Source organism: Calypte anna, chromosome 3, assembly GCF_003957555.1.
Source record: "Calypte anna isolate BGI_N300 chromosome 3, bCalAnn1_v1.p, whole genome shotgun sequence".
NCBI classification, from domain to species: domain Eukaryota; kingdom Metazoa; phylum Chordata; class Aves; order Apodiformes; family Trochilidae; genus Calypte; species Calypte anna.
In genome coordinates, this window is record NC_044246.1 from 86,638,116 (window position 1) to 86,651,808 (window position 13,693).

The window sequence follows — 13,693 nt, forward strand, 5'->3', positions numbered from 1 at the left end:
ACTTACAGCTACTTAGGAACAGTACACAATATATATGGGAGGGATTTATTAATGGTATATTTATATTTATTTCATTTCCAGTTGCAAAGGTTCTTTAAAAGCTCTGAACCAATTGTCAGGTGAGAATTTTGCATATGCTCAGAAGACTCAAAATTCTGCCTGCCATGTCACATGCAAACCCTGCTTCTCCCGATGGAATTCTGTGAGCTCTCTGCATTCAAGCACTACAACTCCACCCAGGACATATTCTTTTGAGACAGATCTCTCAAAAGTGAAAGATTTTGGCAGCAGTAGAGATACTGACTATGAGATCTAAGAACCTGAAGTAATGTCCAGCCATAAAGCCCAACCTGACCCCAAACAGGGAGGAAAAAGCAAGACTGGCAAAAATGTTCATTATAGAGCCTCCTAGATGCATTGTTGTGAAAGAAGCAACACTGAGAAAAGAGTTACCAAAGATGTGTTTGGTATTGTTCTGGTATTAACTCTGCTTCAGGATTTAACACAGAGAATGACTGGGAGCTCAAATCTCTTGCTTCTGGATGGTGCTAAGCATCTGGAGCTTATTTTTAAGGGCAGAAGAGGAGACACTGAACTGCACTTTCACCTGTAAGGCCTGACAGAACGTATTCTTCATCCACTTAGGGAGTTAACCAACATGACAATGTGTTTAACAGAATGCTTCTCTGGCAAGTTTGAGAACTTGAGCCACAAATGACCATAAAATGTGGTTGAGACCTAAAACCCTCAAAACGTCTCCTGCCAGATCCACAGCCACTTTTTGGGATAATCTCAAAACCAACCAGGCCACATCAGAGTTGAAACAGCAGCCAGGTCTGCTGCCTTAGGGATTTTTACCAGCTGCACAACTGAAGAAGACACCATACTAAGCAGCAAGAGATGTTTCCCCATCTCAGACACCTCTCCCTAGAGAATCAGGAAAATCAACAGATGTTGCAAAATTAGGGCTGTATTTCTCACCAGTGTTGTCAACTTCTTGCATACTGCCTGGGTTAAAGTGATTCCTGGAAAAATCTGTTTAGAACCCTTATAGACTAAAGAGTATGTGAATTCTCTGCATCAAAAATCTGAAGAGAAACTGTACAGTCAGGAGAATCCCAAACTCCTCTTATCTGGTGTTCAAGAGTCAAGTACAGCCAATACTGTATGCTCACTGAATGAACAGAGACAGCAGGACAGAAGTGTGCCTGGTACAGATAGCAGGAGTTAAAGCCACCAACACCTACAGTGTACACAGCATATGTTAATGCAACCCTCAAAGGAAAACTTTCTTCCTTCTCTTCTAGGGAAGCATACAGCTTGCCTTTTTTCTCCTTAAATAAAATTATCAAACTTCTTACACATCTTCTACTCTAACCTTTCCTTCTCCCTCACGCCAAGCTCACTGAAAGACCTGGAAACAAGACAGTATGAGGCCATCACCCAAAATACAGCTCTTTCTATCTTACTGAAGGTAGAAAACGGAAACTGAGCTCTAAGACTTTTAGGTTCCTGCTACAGTTGATCAGGAGCAAAGTCTGAAAATGGATATTGTGATTCTTAATACGCTTCTCTTTGAGTCTTTCGAACAGCCTGTCATACCTGTCATCAGAAAATATGGCATATTTCTAGAACTGACAATAGTCAAATAACAGCATCTAATCACACTGAGATACCTACACATAAGACCAAGGAATACCAAATTCTTTAAAACAACTTGAGTAATTAATGTGATTATCTCTATAATGCATGTCCTACAGTCTTACCCAGCACCCATTGTCTAACTTCTCAGAAGCTCATAACATCTGTTCAAAATGAGTTTTTATTTTCCCTGACCATCTTACTGAGGAAGTAAAAGACAGGTTAGCAAAAACTTTAAAGCAGAATTTTACATTAATAGAACAGGTAAGAAAAAAAGATACAGAAACAGGTAATCCTAAATAATAGTAGATATACTTGACTGATCACACTGAAATGGCTTGGCTGCAGTGGCTCAGGAGGAAGGTGACAGATACCTATAGATACAGATATATATATACACATACACTGCAGCACAGTGGCTGCTGTCCTGGTTTGGGCCAGGATAAAGGTGATTTTCTGTCTTGTACTTTTGCTTTTAGCTAAGTCTCTTGTAAGTAGTTGCACTTGCTGAAATTAATAGTAAGTTTCTCAGACAGTGTGTGCTTCTAGGACTGGTAACACTCGCTGTTTATAGTTACTGCTAGAGACTGGTATGCAGAGCCAAGGACACTGCTCAGCTCTGAGGAATTTTACCCTCCAGAAGGAGTAAAGAGGTCCCACCTGCAGCCCTCCTTTGGGGAGGAACGGACAAGATAGATGCCAGAACTGACCAGAGTATTCCATCCCATATACGTCATACTCAGCATAAATTTGAGGGATCACGAGGGCCAAGCCATGATTTCCTGCTTCCAGCTTCCGGCTGCCTGCCCTTCCTGCTTCCCTGCCTTCACCCGGCATCCTGGAAGGATCCCGTCCATTTGTCTGCCTGTGCTCCTGATCCATGCCAGCCCATATCTGTGTGTTCCTGCCTCCAGTTCCCGACTGCTGCTGACTCCAGGAGTCCAGCCTGGACTTTCCCAGGGCTGCCCTGCAGCCTCGGTGGTGACGTGAGAGTTATTGGGGGAAAAGGGGGGAGGAACGTGGTATCCATTTTCCTGTACATTTGTATATATTTAGTAATTTTTCTTATTTATCATTACTGTTTCATTAAAGTTGTGTAGTTTAGTTTCCATAAGTCTCTCTCCCTTATTCTCTCTCCTTTCTTTATCAGGGAAGTGTAGCAAGACAAACCTCTTTTAGGGAACGGTGCTTCAAGGTCCAACCAGGTATTCCAGCAGAGACTCACAAGTAGTGCTCTGAGCCTATAACCCTCAGGGTTGATTAGCCTGGATCGGTGCTATTGCTCTAAGAGCGACTGACCTCTCTGCTGGCTTGCTCAGGACTGAGCTGACCCTGTGCTTCAGGACTCACCTTTTATTGGCCCCCTGGTCCTGCTCATGCACAGTGGGGGCCCGCCCTAATCCAGGCACAGGTGGGCTTGACACAAGATCATGCCCACTACCTGGCAATTAGTGGCACCTGGCTGCCTCGTTTCACTACAGGGAGGAGAGAGAGATTAATAGAGAGCGTCTGTTACTCGGTTTAATTGCCGGGCCAGTGACAGCTGCACTCAGAACTTCTGCTCAACTTATTAAATCAATGGTCCATTGCTGCAACAGAATTGGTTTATTGTTTATTTTACTTGAAGAATATGGAACCAGATCCAAAGTAACTCATATAACCCAAGACAGGAACTTGTTGGGAAAATTCCCATTCACATGTTTGTACATGTGAAACACAGGTCTACCATTCACATTTACGTACACTGGCCTTTAGAAGACAGTAAGTATTAAAACAAAGCTTACCTGCTTTTTTACTAAGTTTGTATAAGAATGTTTGTCGTGGATCTGAATGGTCTCGACATGTCAACTGCAATAAAGAACCAGACTTCTTCCACTTCTGCATAAACCACAATCCTGCATGATTAAGTACAACTTGAGTATAGACCAACCATAAGATATGAAAAGTAATTAAACCTAAGATATAAAGTGCACATATTTATCTCCTCAGGTGTTAGTCTTATTTTTCATGTCACCACTGTCAGGCTCACAAACATTTAAAATCTTTGTTCATTATTCTTTCCTGTCTATATATAATACAGCATACATTATTTCCACTAATGTATATGCTTTTCTAGAAAAAATAAGTATTATCACAAAAAATGAAAAGACATCTATAAGCTAGCCATATATTTTAAACTTTACAGAATATTGTAACATATTCATGTTGAAATATATAGAGCACTAAACAACAAGCATTACTTCTCAGATTTCTAAAAGTAAATTTACAGAACCATTCAATATAGCTTGAACAAATGAAACAAATTTCTAGGAAGAAAATAAGATATTTTCTATGATGCTGTATCCTCTTTATTAGTCAATGAGCAAAGCCAGCTGGCTAACTAGCCTTTCAGAAAATCTTCTCTCCCTTGCCAAGCAAAAGAAAAACAAGCAACCAAGCCCTTACAGCCTCAAGAATCTCTTGATTCAACCTCCAAGGAAATAGCTCTCACCTTTTGTTGAAGAAATTTACTGAAGGTCATTAATGTACACATAAAACATAGTAGTTCAGACTTCAATAACCATTACTTATTATTACCTCAGTATTTTTCAAAATCTTAAGGAATCTGAAATGTAGACAAAGACTACTACATGAAAAGGATATTTTGTACATACTTCAACTGTGGAAGAGATTAAATACTCCAGAAGTACTTTTTTTTTTTTTAGTGAATATATTCTGGATTTTACATTGATGGCTTTAACCTTAGCTAAATGGAAGTCATTTGCTGGTGATTATATAAACATGCCAACAGCCCTGCCTCTTTGTATCTTGGAAAACTTCCATTTCTAACAGGAAAGTAATGCTAACACTTCTGGGTGATTTGGATGAGATTCAGTTATAGATTAAATACCTGAAAAAAACTGTCCACAGATATGCTCAGTTAAATACCCAGAAGGTGCCCATAATGAACTACACTGTAGATGTCTTAATCATGACATTAGCCTCACTGGAAGTGTACTAAGTGTTAGAAATGGTACCAATTCAACCAAATTCAAAGAGCTTTCATGTTCCCCCTGGCTTCTATGAATTCCAACAGTAATTCCAGATAGCCAGCAACTCCTTCCCACTTTTCTTAAACTCAGCACATGTGAGTGAAGAAGTTTTTACTCTTCAGTTTTGTATGAAACAAAATAATAAAACAATAAACTAAAACTAAATGGAGCAATGGATTTTTTAGTGTTTCTAAAAAGTTTAAGGAGCGTGTTCACATTTAGTGAAAATAAGTATTTTGGGTTTGGGCTCTCCAAGACAGGTGGTGATATAAGAAGCAAGTTTTCATTTAAAAATCTGAGAAGTCAGCAGTTTGTACAAGTTCTCCTAGAGCTACATGTAATCTTTAGAAAAACAGGTATTCAAAAGGTAGAAACAGATGTGTAGAAACACACTCTAGGTTGTAAGATTTACTGCAAGACATTTTTGAGACAGTAATGAAAAATTATTTTGATGCATGGTACATACTTGTTTTGAAAAGTAAGTATATTAAAATTCAGTTTATAATATATTGAGCTGAAAACATTAGAACTGAGGTTTTTTTATGGTGTAACTGACAACCTGATTCAAATACACAGCACAACATCTTCTGGCAACCATATCCTTCTATTAACATTTTTATGACCCTTCTAATGACAAGGAAATATGCACTTTCTCATAATCAAAGTAATGAAAAACGTGCACCCCATGTGAAACTGCTAAGTGCACTTTGAAGACAAAATGTTCCCTAAACTTATACTACTGAAAGTATTATTTTACCTGTATTAACAAGAGCACTGCTATTGTAGAGGGTACCAAGATGTGGTCCAGACAGAGACAGGAAGGTATGAAGTTTGTTGAGGTAATATTTAAATCGTGGTCTTGTCAGCACTGAACGGATTATTAAGTTACCCAGTGAGTGTCCAATAAAGCTGTTCAGAAAGAAAAACAGTATAACAGAATTTGATGTCAATCTTCTTTTCTTCTAAACAGAGAAAAATAAAACTGGTATAATAAAAAGATGAAAGAGCATAAGAAAAATTTAAATTAAAAGTTTACATTCAGAGGCTGTATTTTAGGTCACACAGAAAATATAGCTCCAGAATTACTTCATACATTGCTTTTGAAACACTAGTGAAAACAGACTACCTTTCCAACAGCATATCCCACCCAAAAATAAGATTATTTCTGGCTGGATTTCCCTCAGCACCAAATATTCAGAAAATATTTTATGAGCTGTGCATGACTGATTAAATTACTAATGTGGCAGGTAATGGCAATACAGAATGACAACTGTGTGAGAGTTACTGAAACAACCTAGTAGACAAGGATTCCAGAAGTAGTCCTATAAGGGGAAACAATTACTTAACTGAATCTGATTACTTTAAAATAGAAGCAACACCTCATATCTGCTTAGCAGCTGGACCAAAATAAGTGATTACCATCTTGGGAGAAACAATTGAAGAATATCTGTTTGCCAGGAGAATACTACATTTAGTTGTTTCCCTATTTAAGCCAATTAGAGAAAAGATGGATGGGACTTTTTAGCTCCAGATATCTAAGAATAATACTTACTAAAACTGAAGTGCCTAGTGTCATATCCACAAATCTATATAACACATTTCTTTAGAAGGAACACTACAAAGTAAGCAATTTTAGTTATTATGCAGTCATGCTTACAGATCCCTGCTGATGTCAGGACACACCATCCTAGGCACTGACTTAAAGAGGATATGGTAGAGATAAGACTCAAAAAATTAGAAGGAGAAAGTGCCTCCACTTTTACAAGTGTAATCTCAGGACATGGAGAGAATGAACTACCATCCAAAAATGTATGTACAACTATGGTGGTTGGATAATATATATGCCACATTACACCCATACGATGATCCTTCCCATTTGCTCTGTGTCACTAAATCCTTCAAGAAAAATAAAAATAAAAATAAAAATAAAAAAACCCAAAGCTACTAGCAATATCTGTGTAACATACAGTGCTAAAAAATTACTTGACTATTTATTTGCTTTGCAAACAAGGAATATTGACTCTGAAAATTCCAATTTAAAGCTAAATTTAAAAAAAATCTAAGAGGTTATGGAATGGCAGGGCTACTCGTATACTCCTAAACTCTGATATAATTTTACATATCTGTGACAGAATAGGCTGTTTGTTCCTCAAGCTTGTATGTATATTATTCCCACTCATTTTTAGTACTAGATTTTCAAAACTTCTGTAGTACCATAAATTCTTTGCAGCAGCTTGCTGTTTGCCTAACTAATTTAGAAATGAAAGATATGTATCCTGTGTTGTCAGCACAAAGGCAGTGCATTTGCAAAACAAAATACTGAGTTGCTGACTCTCTTCAATACTAAAAAACATTCTCTCAGTGTACATCATATTGTTCACACAAGAAAAATAAAACTGCAGATTTCCTTAGGAATAAGTAAATGTCCACAGAAAGTGAGTGGTTTATCCTGAAGATAATCTGCATCACAGAACTGCTCTTGAGTAAAAGAGATTATTTTCTAAAGGAGATCTGAGCATTAGCAGAGATGTTCTCTGACATTCCATCCACTATTTACTAAATGTCATAAAAGGATGAGAAACACCTATATTTTACCATAACAATGGACAGTTTTATCACTGGAAAAAAAAATCAGTGATCCAATCAATCCTGTGATCTTCAATACTATGGGCATACCTGAGCCAAAACTTCAGAAACAGGAAAAATCTGTTTGAGAAAAAAAGGTGCTCACAACTAGATATGTGAACATACTTCAAAGATTAAACACATGTTCTTCAATTGCAAAGACTTTAAAATAACAGAGGTTATGGCAATATTCCAATTCAGAGATTTAGGTGAGCACATAATAAGCCTTAATATTATTTTATCATAGAGAAAGGTTTAAATATTTGCTCAAATAAAAAAAAAAGGGAAACAGGAAAACCCTTCAAAAAGGTTTTGAAAGTGTAGGAAAAAACAGTAAACCATTCTACTGACTGTTTCAGATACCTGCAGCTGTGGAATGCTCTGCAAAACCAATACATTTCTGAACAGTAGGTGGCAATATTACCATCCTTTGAATACAAGATTTCATTAACACTTAAGCAGTAGAATTACTGTAGTATTTATATGTGCCTTATGGCACAAATCTACCAGTTCAGATCATTCTGCAAATTAGACACAGTAACACCTCACTATTCTGTGCTAACACAAGACAAATTCTGTCAAACTGTAACAAATCATGGAAGAAAAAAAATAATCTATCAAGACCTATAATTAAAAAGGTGCAGAAACAGTGAATAGGTGTTTTAACATACACATTGCATTAAAAATGGCATCTTTTTTGTGAGCCAATGTTACTTAGGGAAGAGGCTGACAAGCTGAATAATCCACCTAAGGTGAAATTTCAGTACAGGCTATCAGAAATTTGGTGAAAACCTGACATGAGGAGAATGGTTTCTGAAACTACACTGTAAGAGCATGTGGTCTATTTCTTCTCTTTGTGATGACCTGGAACAACTTCTATCCTCACACATACTCAAAATCTGAACCACTAAGATTAAGCACTTTGACTTATTTCAAAGATTCATTAACTGGCACAGGTATGAGTGGATAACTGGTTCTCTCCCACCCCGAGTATGCTAACATGCTGTCTGCATAACACAAGTAACATCCCATGGGGATTTTTTTTTTTAATTATCAATTTAGATGAAATTAACTATGTCAAATGCTGCCTAACTAGAAATAGAAGCATTTTTTTAAAAAGTGAGATTATGTTTAAACGTGTTAGATGTTTTCTCTAGGTGAATAAGGCCTATCAAACACATGAGTATGCAGAAATGCTTGGGAAATGCACGTGACCAGCAAGTAAAAAACCTTCCAGATATACAATTTGATGATGCCTAAATAAAAAGATGAAGTCTTAAATTTGCTCCTCCTATCTATGAATCTATTGATCAGCTAACTCCAGCAACACCTCTGTGCTAATAAAAGTGTCTGCTCGGTGTATCCTGCTTTCAGAAAAAAAATGGAACAGGTATTCCTGGGAAGTAATCAAAAAAGGCAACAGGAATGGATAGACTGTGGTGAGCCTTCTTTTAAGATGTAAAATAGACTTCTTAGGAGATGGAACAATCAGAAAATTTCAAAATGATGAAATATTTATTTTCATGCAGCTACCCTTCAACCTCACGGATAAGATGGGATTTCCCTGCAGGACAGACAAGATAGTCTGCTATGTCATATTTGGTGAAGAGGCCATAAAGTCAAGCTAGCTTTATCTGGACACAGTGCTATTAGTTTTCTAATACTTAATCAAAATACCTGTTTTTCTTCAGAACCCTGCCATGCAGGATCTGTTCTGAGCACAGAACAGCAGTTCCTTAAATACTTAACTCTGCCCTAGACCATCAACAAGGTTGGGTGAACTTTTAACACTGCTCAGTCTTCTTCCAGATGGGAATTCCCTCTCCTTTGTCCTCCTTTGCCCTACTCCTCCCCCCCCTTAAGCTCTCTTTCCCATCTTTTGGTTTCCTCCGTAGCATCAGTTCAGAACACAGGATTCTAGTTTTAAGTTTATTTCTATAAAAAGCATAGAACAGATATTACCTGATTTTTGAAAGGGTTAGATTATAAATTTGGATATACTGGATAATTTCATCTAAAAGGCGATCTGTCATGGAATCAAAATCAGCAAAGGTATCATTCTGTAAAATAAAGAAATAAAAAATAACTGTACTTTCTAATGCAACAATATAAATTCTGCATTCAGTCTGAACTCTTATTCCCCAATGTTTTGATCAACAGCACACAAATAAAATCATCCATATTAACTTTGGATACAAATACTACAGCTAGTTAATATAATTTTTAAAGTTTTTTTCTTGTAAATTTGAGTAAAATGATACACACTTTACCATACGACTTTCTTCTAGTACACCAGACCAAATCTTAACATTACAGAACCAGCCTTATTTCTAAGCCTTTCCCTGTACAAACTTATCTGTAGTGAAAAAGATGCATATTCAGAACTCCATCACACTACCCATGACATAGAAATGAAGCAATTACTTCAAGATCAGTGCCTGCATTAGTACTGTTTATTCAAAACAAAATAAATCTTTAAAGCCTTATTCCCAGTTCATAGCTGATTCTCTAAAACTATCAGCAATAAAAGAATAAAAAAACAGGTAGACTGCCTAAAACTTTCAACTCAAGTCCCAAAGGATCTGTACTAAAATCTGCAGCATTCAGCAAACTGATAAATGATCTTGGAAAGGGAAAAAGGAGATGAGATGTCATCGTTTGAAGACAAAACCAAATATTCAGGATAGAAAAATCTGGAACTGCCCAAAATTTCAGCAAAACCTTATAGTACCTTATATATATATATATATGTATATATATATATATAGCCTGTGTGGCAAAATGGCAAGAAATGAAAAGAAAAAAAATATATGCAAACATTAATATATACATCTGCACTCTATATAATCAGATACATTAGGAAAGCAAGGAAAGAAAACATCAGTATAAAATACACCTATAGTGCACAAGCATCTTAAATGCCCAGTCTAGATATGATAATCCTGTTCTAAATGACAAGAAATTTGAAAGTGGGCAAGGAAGGATATAACAGATCACCAGGAACTCTTTCACGTGTAATCCTGAGAAATACTGTGTGGACTAAGTCTCTTCAGTTGCCTCCTGAGGGAGAAATTATACTTGTTTATAAAAAAATTAACTGAAGCAGAAAATGGGGAATGTGTATTGACTATGTGCTTTCCAAAACAAGCTGTAGGAAGATTTGTTTAAATCTCCTTTTTGAAACGGAATTAGTAACATATATGAACCATAGAATTAATCTCAATTGTAGGCAGTGGAAGCTGGAAATAAAAACATTCAGAAAGAATCACCCATCATTAAGGAGAAAAGTCTGCCAGTAGCTATTACACTCAGTGGTCTCTGTGGAATTCTCACATCTGAAAGTCACAGAACAGCTGACTGCCAAAAACTACTGGACTAGAGAAAAAAAAAAAAGCATTATTTGGTGCCTGTCCAGTCTGTTTCACGAAGCATCCCAGCAGCTACCACCATAAAAACATTACTGCACTAATTGAAACTTTGTTTTGAGACACTGAAGAGACTTTGTTCTAATTCATCCCCTGAACTATGTCTAATATAGTATGTAACACATGCATAAAAAGTAAATATTGATCTTCAGTGCTTTTTCAAGTTTACTTCATCTGAAAATAATAAAAATTCACAAAAGTTTAACACGAGAGGTAACTTGGTATTGGTCCATGGTCTGGATCTTTCAGTACATTGACAATAGAACAAGGGACAGCTATCTTGTATTTCTCAGATCCTGTGAACAACAGATCTCCTTTCTTGCCACACCTGTTTTCACTATCATCACTTTTAAATCGAAGGCACTTCATCTACAATCTTAAAAGACAATGCTGAGAACTTAGGAGATATCAGTACATACAACAAAATGGCAGCAACTAATGTTACTCCTTATATATTTCCATTTCATACTAGGTTTTGTAATTACTTTAATGCAAGCCACGGGTCAAATCATGGCTTCCATGAGAATACAATAAAAATATATAGAATGTGGTAAACTGTAACTTGATAGTGCCATTAAATAAGCAAGTCTAAACACGTACACTGCTTATTGCTTTACAAAAAAATATTTTTTCTTGGAAAATACCTGATTCCTTTCAGACATAAGAAAATCTATCCTCCCTCCAGGCAGCCCTAGCTCAATGTAAGTCTTCACTAATCTTAGATCTGCGCTGTTACCTTAAAAGGAAAAACAATCAAGAGTTAGATACTGTGAAATTAACTTGCAATAGAAGCACTTAAAATACTGAAATGAACCTACAGCACAGCTTTATATTTAAACACAGCTAATGATATTCTCAGCCCTAATTAAAATTCAGTAAGACTTGGGAAGATAAACTGCAATGACAAATGTAGTGACAAAATGGTCTATAAAAATGACATTCAAGCAGACACGGTTTTAAAAAAGCACGGATTTAGGAAGTCACATTTGATTTTGTCTTCGTATCCAACCAATACATAGCTCTGTGAGTATTATATTCCTGAAAACCTAATTAACTTTGATAAAAGTAAATGAAAGAATTCAGAGTTAGTTTAAAAAATTCAGTGAAGAAAGAAGGGCAAATCATCCATGTTTTCACAGAATAAAAAGGCTGAGTTGACTGTCAGCAAATAAAGGCACATTTAGACTGGTAGCTATGACAATGAATGTTTGTTTAACTAGCATCCTGAAGATTTCTCTACATAAAAGATTATGTATGCTTTTAAACAAAGAGTGGGCTTTCTAAGTGAACAAGATTTTTATTTAAATCTGTTTCTGACGGGGAAGAACTTGAATGAACTTGACACTTCAGAAGAAATTCTAACTATGTGGAATTTTCTAAGGCTTCAAAGATAGATGCTTTTAACAACAGGTTTTTGGCCAAGTTAAATTCTGTGTCAGTTGTAGGCACACAATAGCACTTGAACATCTACACTAGTAAGAAGGAATACTTCTGAGTTCTGTTTTAAAAGTGCTTAACAAAGGCTTCTTTCTGCCCAGAGGAAGAAAAGCTGTTCTGTTATTTTAATTTCTTTTTTAGCTTAGGAAATTGAAAAATGAACATGATGGCTGTGCAGTTTCAGTCCAGCTCAATATTCTTTCTATTGCTCTCTTGCCTTACCTTACATTGCTGATTTAAGAAACTTCTCAAAAAAAGACAAAAAAGTTAATGGCAGAAAGTTTTGAATATCTTAACTAGAGGGGATATTATTTCTTAACATGCACATATGCTTTGAACTAAGAGCAGATTACTATATTCAAGCTATTTAAAACTTCCAATCCTTTTTTAATTTTCTCATTTCTACTACAGTAGTGTCTCCATTTCTTTAAATATAAAAAAATCCAACTGGGTTGATTCGTGGGCAATCTGCTGTAGGTGACTCTTGCTTTGAACAGGGGTGCTGGACTAGACCATCTCCAGAGATCCTGTCCAACCGCAGCCATTCTGTGATACAGTAATCTAACCTTTTAAAACCTTATAAACATTTGAATGCATTTTACACACACTATCTTTTTCCTAACAAGATACACATGTTTTCCCTGACAATGTAAAATCACCAATTCTAAACAGAACTGTTTTGTTAGTAACTTCATTCTACTACCGCAATACAGACAAATACCCATATGACATAAAAAACTGGAAGCTGTACCTAATCCAAACTATGGCACAATATGGGGTTACGTGCATTGAAATTTTAGTCAAGACAAATGTTACATAAAATTCTTAATTTAAAAGATTCTAGCGAAACACATTGTCAAAGGTAGTAGTACAATGTCAGATTCCCATTTCCCTCTGGTGAACCCATTTCAGAAGTTCAGTTCAGAGTTCAAACGACAAAAGCTAAACCTGACTGGTAACCTGAATTACTGTCTCATTCAGTACCACATTTCCCAGCATACCATCTAGGCCATGGACGCAGACTATAAGATGTATTCCTTCTTCTGAACAGTCATCTTCTTCCATACTGAAATAAGGTATTGAAGAAGCCAGTTTGAAAACATCACTATACATAAATCCAGGAAGTTTCAGCTGCTTCAATTCTTCCTTAGCCTGAAGAAAACTGGAACAAAACCATATGATAAAAACCACTACCAAAAATATCTTTTACTACTGCCAGACAAATGTAGAGTCTCCCGGTTAAGAGTTTTCTACTGTCTTTTCACTTTGTCTTTTATGTAACTGATAGGAAGGAAAATGTATTCATCAAATTACTGTCATCACAAAACAAGCCAGTTCCTCAAAACACTTTTGTGGCGGATTCCTACAGTCTCTTTTTCTGTGTAATAAAATCCATACTCCAAGCTCTACTCTCTTCCCTTGTTTGAGCATCACTGCAAACCGAATCATTTCTGAAACCCATGAAGACTCTGGGTTAGTTCTAGTCTAGTTGAGCAAGAAATAGTTTTAAATGTAGTAACAAAATTACAGGAA

General features: G+C 36.3%; 1 protein-coding gene across 7 annotated transcripts in view; it reads right to left on the reverse strand.

Annotated features, from left to right (window-relative positions):
* FAM135A (family with sequence similarity 135 member A) overlaps positions 1-13,693 on the reverse strand; it is an 86,736-nt gene that overhangs the window by 10,438 nt on the left and 62,605 nt on the right. For 6 of the 7 annotated variants that reach the window (XM_030447397.1, XM_030447393.1, XM_030447390.1 and 3 more), the window contains 5 exons: positions 13,162-13,322; positions 11,368-11,459; positions 9,261-9,358; positions 5,431-5,582; positions 3,426-3,536 (listed from right to left, as the gene is read on the reverse strand). In XM_030447397.1, the coding sequence (XP_030303257.1) occupies positions 3,426-3,536; positions 5,431-5,582; positions 9,261-9,358; positions 11,368-11,459; positions 13,162-13,322 (614 nt within the window). The remainder of the gene's footprint in view (positions 1-3,425; positions 3,537-5,430; positions 5,583-9,260; positions 9,359-11,367; positions 11,460-13,161; positions 13,323-13,693) is intronic. The other variant, XM_030447392.1, reaches the window with a different exon arrangement.